Consider the following 12,041-nt stretch of genomic DNA (forward strand, 5'->3'; position numbering starts at 1 on the left):
ATATATACACTACCAAATGTAAAGTAGATAGCTAGTGGGAAGCAGCTGCATAGCACAGGGAGATCAGCTCAGTGCTTTGTGACCACATAGAGGGGTGAGATAGGGAGGGTGGGAGGGAGACTCAAGAGCGAGGGGATATGGGGATATATGTATACGTATAGGTGATTTACTTTGTTATATAGCAGAAACTAACACAACATTGTAAGGCAATAAAGATGTTAAAAAATAATGGATGAGAATGACACAGCACATAAAGTAGTCACCATTAAAAACGTGTAAGGTTGAAAAATTCTTATTATTTAAAAAAAATAGTCTATCTACAAATACTGAGATAATCAAGGATTTGGAAGTGTTGATATCATTTCAGGCAGAGAACAGAGAATTTAATAGTCATCTCTTCTTCTCCTTTCCCTATCTGAGCCTTGAGTTTTAAGAAATTATTTAAATTAACTTCAAAATGTTCTTGTAGACATTAATAAACTCTGACCACACCAATGAATTCCAAAGACATCACTGTTTCCATGGTAACTAATGCACTTCAAAAGAAAAAAACAGAGAGCAAGACTAAAACCCAGGGAAAAAAGGAAATAAAGTGGTATACGCAAGGCATAACATTTCTCCTTTGCATTTATGGAACACTTTCTAATTTCAGACTCTGAGCACCAGAAGGATCTCAGAGGTCATCAAATCCACATCCTACTGGAAGCCGGGATTCCCTTTACAATGCAGCTGTACAGTAGCTGTCCTCCAACTGCTTACAGAGTTCTCTGCTGGAAAGTTCTCACTCATTCACTTGCAAAGATTACTGAGCACCTGTCTTGCTTTGCAGGCTAAGAGATGATTAAGACATTCTACCTCTTTTTCAAATTTTTGCTGTTTAGAAGGCAAATAACTAAAACGGGTGAAAAACGAGGGTTATAATAAAGGTACAGGAAGAGTCAAAAAATAATAGAGGGAGTTTGCATTTCCAATGACTTTCATTTCCACTCCGCTTCAGCCCCACACAACGATGAGCAACCATATCCTGTACCTTGTCGTGACCCAGGACTGCTCCGACTCTGCAAACTTACACTCCGACATCCACTTTCAGATCACAAACAGCTCCTTTACTCCATAACTAATCCTGCACTAGTCCTATGAGCCTTATGCAGCCCAAGATCCTTCACCTGGAATACTTCCTGGCTGACAGCCTCAACTTTTATCCTTCAGTGGCACCCACCTAACAAAAGTCTGGCTTCTTCTCTTTTAAAACTTTTCTCTCAAGGATTTCATGATGCTTCAGAGTGAGCTGGACACATGCCTCCACCCTCATCTTACAGAATGAGAAGCTAAGCATTCACTTAAATGCTGATAGGATGGCTATTATCCTGACCTTGAAGTGGCAGTAAGAAGGATTATGAATTATTTGTTCTCATAATTTTTGGTGGATAGCTCTCTCTAACTTTTTGCTGACTTATAGTTTAAAATCTCATATAAGTAATCTTATTTAGTTACCTGAGTAGGCATTACTTGCATCTAGTTTATCTTGGAGGGCATAATAGGAAATAATACTGTTCAACTAAGTGCTTCATTGAGACAATTTTCTATCTGAAATGGGCATTTGGTTACCATTGCTTTAAAATTTTTCCACGCTAAACTTCAAACAGAACACCATGTGGGGTTTTTTCACTCATTTATCCTCATACAAAATCAGGCCCTCAAACATTTTCTGACTCTGCTAGTGAGAACACCCTCACATCACCTAGGAGGTAAGCACACAGGCATCATCTTTACCAGGGTCCTCAATTTTCATAAGGGCATGTTGATCCATCCAGAGCTCCATGGCTTACTAACTGTGTATAGGTCTGCACTAACTGGCAAGGGAGAACAGGTACTTGTTGAAGAGGATCATCTCAACTCCACTACTCTACAATTTTACACTTTTCATAAGCTCCCCTGAGATAAAAACATTTACAAAAGCTTTCCTGAGAGTCTATTCATTCTAACACATCATCGGTTCTTATACTGCATCATGCTTTCATTGAAGAATTCTCGCTATACCAAAATAAACACAAAGTGTACAATTTGGTGGGGATGGGGAAGGAGAGAGAATCATGAGACCCTCTGAAGCTAATCCCTGGCTACAGTCTAAAAAGCTCTGCTCTAGGCACAAAAACAGACATATGGACCAATGGAACAGAATAGACAGCCCAGAAATAAAACCACACACCTAGACTCAATTAATCTTCCACAAAGGAAGCAAGAATGTACAATGACAGTCTAGTCAGCAAATGGTGTTGGGAAAGCTGGACAACTACATGTAAATCAACGAAGTTAAAACACACCCTCGGGCTTCACTGATGGCGCAGTGGTTGAGAGTCCACCTGTCAATGCAGGGGATGCAGGTTCGTGCCCCGGTCCGGGAGGATCCCACATGCCGCGGAGTGGCTAGGCCCGTAAGCCATGGCCACTGAGCCTGCTTGTCCGGAGCCTGTGCTCCGCAAAGGGAGAGGCCCACGTACCACAAAACAAAACAAAACAAAACAAAACACACACTCTCACACCATATACAAAAATGAACTCAAAATGGCTTAAAGACAAATATAAGACATCACACCATAAAATTCCTAGAAGAAAACATAGGTAAAACATTCTGTGACATAAACTGCAGCAATGTTTTCTTAGGTCAGTCTCCTAAGGCAAAAGAAATAAAAGGAAAAATAAACAAATGGGACCTAATCAAACTACAAGCTTTTGCACAGCAAAGGAAATCATAAACAAAATGAAAAGACAACCTATGGACTGGGAGAAAATATTTGCACATGATACAACTGACAAGGGCTTAATTTCCAAAATATACAAACAGCTCATACAACTCAACAAAAAAACCCCCAAACAACTCAATCAAAAAATGGGCAGAAGGGCTTCCCTGGTGGCGCAGTGGTTGAGAGTCCGCCTGCCGATGCAGGGGACGTGGGTTCGTGCCCCAGTCCGGAAGGATCCCATGTGCCGTGGAGTGGCTGGGCCCGTGGGCCATGGCCGCTGAGCCTGTGCTCCTCAACAGGAGAGGCCACAGCAGTGAGAGGGCCGCATACCACAAAAAAAAAAAAAAAAAAAAAAAAAAGGGCAGAAGACCTAAATAGACATTTCTCCAAAGAAGACATACAGATGGCCAATAGGCACATGAAAGGATGCTCAACATCGTTAATTATTAGAGAAATGCAAATCAAAACTAACAGAGAAATACCATCACAGAACGCCCATCATTAAAAAGTCTTCAAATAACAAATGCTGGAGAGGGTGTGGAGAGAAAGGAACTCTCCTATACGGGTTTTTGTGTGTGTGTGTGTGGTATGTGGGCCTCTCAGTGTTGTGGCTTCTCCTGCTGCGGAGCACAGGCTCTGGGCGCGCAGGCCCAGTGGCCACGGCCCACGGGCCCAGCCGCTCCGCGGCATGCAGGATCCTCGCGGACCGGGGCACAAACCCACATCCCCCGCATCGGCAGGCGGACTCTCAACCACTGCGCCACCAGGGAAGCCCTCCTATGCTGTTGGTGGGAATGTAAGTTGGTGCAGCCACTGTGAAGAACAGTATGAAGGCTCTTCAAAAACTAAAAATAGAGCTGCCATATGATCCAGCAATCCTATTCCTGGCCATACATCTGGACAAAACTGTAATTCAAAAAATACACACACCCCAATGTTCATAGCAGCACTATTTACAAGAACCAAGACATAGAAACAACCTAAATGTCCACTGACAGAGGAGTGGATAAAGATGATGTGGTATATATATACAATTGAATATTACTCAGCCATCAAAAAGAATGAAATAATGCCATTTGCGCCTACATGGATGGACCTAGAGATTATCAAACTAAGTAGAATAAGTCAGAAAGAGAAAGACAAATGCCATATAATATCACTTATATGTGGAATCTAAAGTATGACACAAATGAACTTATATATGAAACATACTCACAGACATAGAGAACACACCTGTGATTTTGAGGGTGTTGTTTGGACTGGGAGTTTGGGGTAAGCAGATGTAAACTATATATAGAGTGGATAAACAACAAGGTCCTACTGTATAGCACAGGGAACTATATTCAATATCCTGTAATAAACCATCATGGAAAATAAAAATAAAAACAAAAATCTCTGCTCTATAAGCTCAAAAATCTAACCCTGAATTAAGCAAGGCCACTAGGAGCCATAGAGATGGAAGCATCATGTTGGCTTCTTACTGAAATACTTGTTCTAAACCACTCTCTGGCACAAGTCCATTTGATTTTGATGAGGCACACTAGGAGGAAGGACCCTCTATTTATGGTTACAAAGGTGACAAAAATGTGTTTATTACATACAGGGTTTCTTTTATTTCTGAGGACCTAGAGAGTTATGCCTCTCTTCTCTCACTTCTGCTTCTCTTGAGCATCAAGCTTTTTTTTTTTAAATTTTATTGAAGCATAGTTGATTTACAATGTTGTGTTAATTTCTTCTATATAGCAAAGTGACTCAGTTATACATACATACATATACATATTCTTTTTCATATTCTTTTCTATTATGGTTTATCACAGGATATTGAATATAGTTCCATGTCCTATACAGTATGAACTTGTTTATCCATCCTGTATATAACAGTTTGCATCTGCTAATCCCAAACACCTGTTCCTTCCCTCCCCTACCCCCCACCCCCTTGGCAACCATGAGTCTGCTCTCTATGTCTTTGAGTCTGTTTTTGTTTCGTAGATATGTTGATGTGTATTGTACTTTAGATTCCACATATAAGTGATATCATATGGTATTTATCTTTCCCTTTCTGAGTTACTTCGCTTAGTATGATAATCTCTAGGTCCATCCATGTAGGTGCAAATGGCATTATTTCATTCTTTTTGATGGCTGAGTAATATTCCACTGTATATATGCACCACATCTTCTTTATCCATTCATCTGTCGATGGACATTTAGGCTGCTTCCATGTCTTGGCTACTGTAAATAGTGCTTCAGGCTCTTTCTGTCCATGGAAATGGACAGTTTTATAATGGTCCTATGTTTCTTTCCCCGTGGCTGCTGGAAAATTCATGGCATACTTCTAGCATATATTTAAGTCCCCTAATGGCATGCAAGTTATTTATAGACTTCACTTCTGACTCCACCTGACTTTAATTGTCCTTTCTCTTTTTATATTTTTATTCTTTTGCCATTTTTGTATACAAAATTCTTAGATACTTTCAAGAAAATGGTGAGTTACAAATGAGTTAAACTGTAGAAGACAGAAGGAAAAAAGTTATCTTTTTCACCTGTTTCCCATCAGTGATCTGTTCAAGTGTATCTACCTAAATAATTTCTTAAAATTCTCTTATGTTTTTTTCAGTGATAGCTACAAATAGTTGAGAAAGGTAGTACTTGTTCAGAAAATTCATGCCTGAAGGATGTTCCAGAATTCTCCTTGATTAATATAACATGTACACATGTTTGCACCTATATATGTGTTTTTAGAGTAACCACTAAAATGAAGTAGGGTGTTCATACAGATTTCTGCACAGAACTAAATTAAAATTTTGGATTGTATTTCTCAATGATATGCTTTTTCAGTTAGAGGTGTTTCAGATTTTTGCAACAATGAAGGTGTAAATGCTTACAGGCACGTGGACTTTTCGAAACATCTCAGCTCCCTTATGTGCGTCCATCAATGCAATGTCCTGGGGCGTGGAGACAATCACAGCTCCTAACCAAAAGAAAACAAAAAGACAGCAAAATGATGCTATCATATAATTCCTTATGGAAAGATTACTTCCAAAATTATGTTGATTACACACTAGAAGAGTCTACTATATTAACTGTTTAGGTAATTTGTATAAATTTCACATACATGAATGGGAAAGACAAGGAAATGTCTACTTTGCTCTTGCCTATTTTTGACTCCTCACTCCTAAAATTACAACTGACCTGTGATTCAAGATCACAGCTGTATCATCAGAACCTTCCTCCTTTTCAGACAATGTGCTACGTAAAAGATGCACAAGGTAGGCTTCACTTTCAAGAACCTAACATCCTACTTGGGGAGACCCCAAAATTAAGGATTCAACACAATGTGCTAAGCTTTTTAATAAAGGTAGGCCTAGGAGGTTATGGAGTTATAAAACAAGAATAAGGGAAAGGTAACTAATTCAATCTAGGGGAGAGGATAGCGAATGTGAAATGGATAGGGTCAGGAAGCAGGTGATAAGAAGAAATAGGGCAAAGTTTCCAGAAAGAAGTGATAGCTAAACTGAGTTCTAAAAGTTTGTATTACAGAAAACTCACTAGTGTAGAATACACTGTGGAGAATAGTTTGGTGGGGTAAAACTAGGAGCTGTGGCAGAAATTCAGATGCAAAACAGTGGTAGCCTGAACTAAGGCAGCACTGAGAGGAGATGGAGACGGAGGCTTTCCTGGGTCTCCACTATTACCTCACAGAAACCAGATGGTTTTGAGAGTTTTGAGGGAAAGGGCAGTACAATTTTTTCTGTAAGTGGAAAACACCAGAGACCTGGTTATGACTTGTAGACTCTATGAATTTCTTAAGTTTTGTGGTTTCTTCTAGATGATAAACTGAAGGAAATGAACATATCCCAGATCACCTGGATGACCATCATCTTATAACTAAATACACACTGCCATGACATTTCAACATCCAAACCATCAAATTGGAAGTTCTTTGTCACAGCTAATGAGAACAGAGGTATAATTAACAATAAATAACTGATGGCACCAAGTGAAGAGCAAATGATACTATTAAAGGGTACTGTCAGAAGGGATAATTTCAAAAAGTAAGAATAGAGGAAAGTGGAAGTGGAACCAAGTTCTCACAAAGCATGTAGCAATATAGGCATGCCATACTCAGAAGAACTGTGCAATAACGTCTTTAACATCTTTTTTAACATCTTTATTGGAGTATAATTGCTTTACAATGGTGTGTTACTTTCTGCTTTATAACAAAGTGAATCAGCTACACATATACATATGTTCCCATATCTCTTCCCTCTTGTCTCTCTCTCCCTCCCACCTTCCCTAACCCACCCCTCTAGGTGGTCATGAAGCACCGAGCTGATCTCCCTATGCTATGCACCTGCTTCCCCAAACTGTAAAATCAGTTTTACATTTGGTAATGTATATATGTCCATGCCACTCTCTTTGTCCCAGCTTACCCTTCCCCCTCCCCGTGTCCTCAAGTCCATTCTCTAGTAGGCCTGCATCTTTATTCCTGTCCTGCCCCTAGGTTCTTCGTGACCATTTTTTTTTTTTTAGATTCCATATATACGTATTAGCATACGGTATTTATTTTTCTCTTTCTGACTTACTTCACTCTGTATGACAGACTCTAGGTCCATCCACCTCACACAAATAACTCAATTTTGTTGCTTTTTATGGCTGAGTAATATTCCATTATATATGTGCCACATCTTCTTTACCCATTCATCTGTCAATGGACACTTAGGTTGTTTCCATGTCCTGGCTATTGTAAACAGTGCTGCAATGAACATAGTGGTACCTGATTCTTCTTGAATTATGGTTTGCTCAGGGTAGAGGCCCAGTAGTGGGATTGCTGGGTCATATGATAGTTCCCTTCTTAGTTTTTTAAGGAACCTCCATACTGTTCTCCATAGTGGCTGTATCAATTTACATTCCCACCAACAGTTGTGCAATAGTATTTAGCTACAAATTCATCTTGCAATTGGTATTTTCATTTCAGCAAAAACTTCACCTTTCATATTAATGTCATTAATTTGAATTTTATTGATCTTGTAAGTTTGCTTGAATTTAATTTGTTATATTTTTAGTTTTTAAAAATTATATAAGAGCTATAAGTTTAAGGAAACTGTGTTTATGCTTCAAGTAGTCTAATAATAAAAATAAGTCTATTTGGAGCATGGGGCAGATTATTTTCCTTTAGAAAGAGGGTCTATTCATTAGTCAAGTTTAAGAAACACTAGCTTTGGAATTCAAACAGAATCAGAATTTTATTCCATAGCTGACTACCGGTTTGACTAGGGTAATAATCTCTTTGAGATTCAATTTCTTCATCTACAAAATGGCATAGTAATACTTAGGTCACAGGGTGCAATAATTTAATGAACTAATGTACATAAGATACTTGACATGATGCCACAGGGTAAACATTCAATAAATGGTAGCTGTGTTGGTAACACCATTTTTGTTATTATTGTTATTAATAAAAATATCTTAGAAGTTGCTAGCAAGGTCATTTTCATATTTGCCATCAGACAGCTCATCCTACTTTTCAATTTCTTCCATGGATCACTACATTCTCCTATTTTGATTTATTCTTCCAAAAAAAACCCAAAAATGAATTAACATTTCTCTTTTCCCTCTTTTAAAGATTGATGGAAATAACCTCTCTGCAAAAGTGTACTCAACTCTACTCTTCACAACCAATGTATCTCCATAAATTGCCACCTTCTAGATTCTGTTATCATATCCAGGCATTTGGAAGGGAACTAATTCCAGTTCTGCCTCCATCCACCTATGTGACTAACCTTCGGTAAATAACTCAGAATCACTCAGGTCTCAGTTTCCTTAGCTGTAAAATTAATGCAAGGACAGACAGTCTTCAAGGTCTCAGCTAGCTCTCTGATTATATGATTTAGCATTCCCTCTTAACAATAGTTTCCAAAACCACCCCTGTTCAACCTGACTGCCTCAGTAATCCTACTTAAGCAAGTGTGAAAGACTACCTCCTCCAAAAATTATGGCCCATCAATCTCAGAGCCATTCTCTTCACATGGAAGCAAAACCTCCTTGGCTATTTCCTCCAAATTCTCTCATAACTATATACTAGTATGCAGGGAGTTTTCTATTGCATTAGCCCTAAAAAGTACCTTTAGCTTTCATATAATATAAACATTTTTTGTTTGAAACACCCTTTGTCCACTATTTGTATTACCACTGCACAATATAGTTTCATGGATGGTTATGATTTTTCTAAATTTTTTATCAAACAAAAGTAATAACACAATGCTGTGCACAAAACAGGCACTTAACAAAGGATCAGGGTTTAAATAATTTTCCTATATTTTCAAATCATTCTAGACTACAACTGTATGAACTCTTAGTTCATAACTCCTTGAACCAGGAGTCGAAAGCTCTGGATTCTGGTTTTGTTGACTATCCTAATGTACTATATAATCTTGAATAGCTCACTAAATCTCAATACATCTCAATTAACTCCTCTAGAAAATGACTCTATTTCCATTGGTCCTATTTAATTTTAAAGAGCTGTCTCATTTTTAAAAAAGAATGTAAAACTGTTACAGAAATACTTGGTGACATTATTTTTATAGCTATAAGACCCCAGAGAGAGGGATTAAAGTGACTTGGTTTCCTCTGTACTTAGCCCTAACACAGTATCACAAATAAGCATCTATGTCACCTGAGTTTCTTTGTAATCTAAATAGCACCACTCATATATCATAGTAATTTTTTGACAAGGACAACGATCATCTTCCATGTCCCATCAAATGTTCACAAAACATGTAAACACTCCATTGGAACTACAAGCCACATTTATGAAAGACTTTTGTTAAGTTTTTTTTTTTTTTTCTTAAATATATGTTCTTAGCTAATGACTAAGTCCTTAATCACAATGCAGTCAGTCTTTAGAACGCTCTTCTGAGAAAAAAATTTCTAGCCCTTGTTAAAAAATACAAAAACATAACTGGCTCATGCATAAATCACACCTCTTTTGCTATACCAAATTTTAGTACATCATACAAGTAACCATTTCAGACACCCCTAAAGTGACCTCTGGAATTTATAAAGAAATAAAGCAAACAAAAGACAAACAAAACCTCCAGTAAAATTAATCATTAGCCAATCTGTGCATCACAACACATATTTTTAAACATTAAAGGAATTATGTCGATTTTTTTCTTGTTAATATATCTCAACTTAAAACATGGTCTCCATATCTGATAGTACAGTTTATCTCTATAGTTCTTGCCTTCTACTTAATAAATTTTAATTTTTCTCAGGGACCCTGGACCATGAACCAATAAGAACTAGCCTAGATGTTCCCCTTTATACCATCATTGATGATGTCACTTCAGTTTGTTGTGGTTTTTGTTAGAAAACTTGTGCTCCCTCTACTGACCATAAGGAATGCTAATAGCAACAAAGAGAATGCTTAGTTTGCAATAAATGAATTATTTTCTGGGGGTAAAAACACAGTATCATAAAACACTCATCTCAAGAATCCCATGGAGAATTTTCTATCCATTGTCTAGAGTAAATGTCTAAGTGCAAATAATTAAATAATATTGTTTAAATGTTATTTTCCAAGTTGTAATCTGTGTAAGGGCTTTTTATCAGCTGAGATTTCCTGTATGAGGTTAGGTGTCTATCGGATTCTGGCAAATATGTAAACATCCTAAAAAATAATTATTTTGAGTATTTTCTTAATTGCCAATTCTTTTGAGTACTGAGAGGAAAAAACTGCATATCTGGATTTGGGTCAGAGTTCAGAGTAGTTAAGCATTTAAAACTGATTATTCCAGATGTTAGGCTGATCATAATTATACCAGTGTGGAATTACTCAATTATGCCATTCTAAGTCTCCAAGGCATAAATTGTATCTAATTCCCAGGCTTGATTGAGAACTTCAGTGCTGGAACCTAATAAAAATGTACAACAGAAACTGCCCATAATTATACCTGGATGAGTAATTCTATACAGTCCTTGAGCATGTCAGTGTAAAGTCAACTAAGACTTAAAAGAAGAAATCAACTGCTATTCTTAACGTTCACAGTGCTCTCATATTTACTGCTACTGATGCTCCTTGATTTATTTAAAGATATTTGCAGCAAAAGCATCATTTTCTGCTAGCTTAACATAAACACAATTGTTTACTGACTAAAAGGAGATTGGTATTTTTTAGCTCTCCCCTGTCATTCTCCTCTACAACTCCCAAACCTCCTGAATTATAAACATTATTTGCTTTAATATCAAGGAATGCCCACTAATATTAGTATCAGATTAAGCAAAACATAATTAAAAAGGTAAAGTCATATCAAATGTTCCCAGAGACTGTGTTTCAACAGGGAATATAAGTAATTCTTTCATGAGTCACTGTTTTGGACTCTATGCTCCATTCCAGCAGAGGAGAGAGAGAATTGACTACAGTCACAAAGGGGATATGCTTTATTAATTTAAAGATCAATCATTTTGCTCACTTTAGAAATGAATTTTGTTACAGGAAATTATGTCAATTGCTACCAAAAAGAATTATAAAACACAATAATTAGTGGAAAGCACAGTATTTCAAAGTCATTGGTGACAGAGAGCACTTGCACTTTGGAACTTAATTAAGAATTCAAGTTTGTCAAAGGAATCTGGATGCGTATCTGCTGTTTAGGGATAAAGATTGGCTCTTCAGTAATGGAGTCAACAGGCTTCCAATCACCTCACCTTAATGATGATAACAAAGAATTCATCAGGGGATCCAGACCACATTCACTGTGAACCACTGGGGACAGGTGAAGCTTCTGGAGATTCTAAAGAACTTGGGCTGGAACCAAACAGTTCTCTTATGCTCACACTTTGCTCTCTCTTTCATTCTCATCCTCCCCCGACTTCTGATATTTCCAGTAAAGTTAAGATAAAATCCTGGCTTCTCTCCAGTCTTGAATCCATCATTATGTTGATCAGTAAACACCTAGGGGAGCCTACTTGATGTACACATATTTCTCTGCAACTCAGAGAACTCTTTTGCTCTTCTGTGAGTGTCTGTTCATGTTGGGCTCTTAGATTTAATATTTTGTATTTCAAATTCTCTTAGATGCACATAAAGCTCAGCCTTCCCATGCTCACAGTGAGCTACCACCAAAGGCTGTTTGTTTAATAATGAAACACATTCCTTTTTATATATATTCTTTCTCTAACATAAACTCCAGAGAGGAGAACTGCTATACCCTGATTACCTTAACTTTATTTAGCCAGGTGTATTTCAGGAAATAAAGGCTGAGACTTTACATGGAAAAGCTTTGCTCCATTTCCAAA

At 37.6% G+C, this 12,041-nt stretch overlaps 1 protein-coding gene across 11 annotated transcripts in view; it reads right to left on the reverse strand.

Moving 5' to 3' along the window:
* NUBPL (NUBP iron-sulfur cluster assembly factor, mitochondrial) overlaps positions 1-12,041 on the reverse strand; it is a 530,407-nt gene that overhangs the window by 208,051 nt on the left and 310,315 nt on the right. For all 11 annotated transcript variants that reach the window (XR_010839581.1, XR_010839583.1, XR_010839582.1 and 8 more), the window contains one exon: positions 5,627-5,712. Coding sequence is in view for 8 of the 11 variants with exons in the window: in XM_067028607.1 (XP_066884708.1) it covers positions 5,627-5,712 (86 nt within the window). In the remaining 3 variants the exon portion in view is untranslated. The remainder of the gene's footprint in view (positions 1-5,626; positions 5,713-12,041) is intronic.

This window comes from Kogia breviceps, chromosome 3, assembly GCF_026419965.1.
Source record: "Kogia breviceps isolate mKogBre1 chromosome 3, mKogBre1 haplotype 1, whole genome shotgun sequence".
Lineage (NCBI taxonomy): Eukaryota > Metazoa > Chordata > Mammalia > Artiodactyla > Physeteridae > Kogia > Kogia breviceps.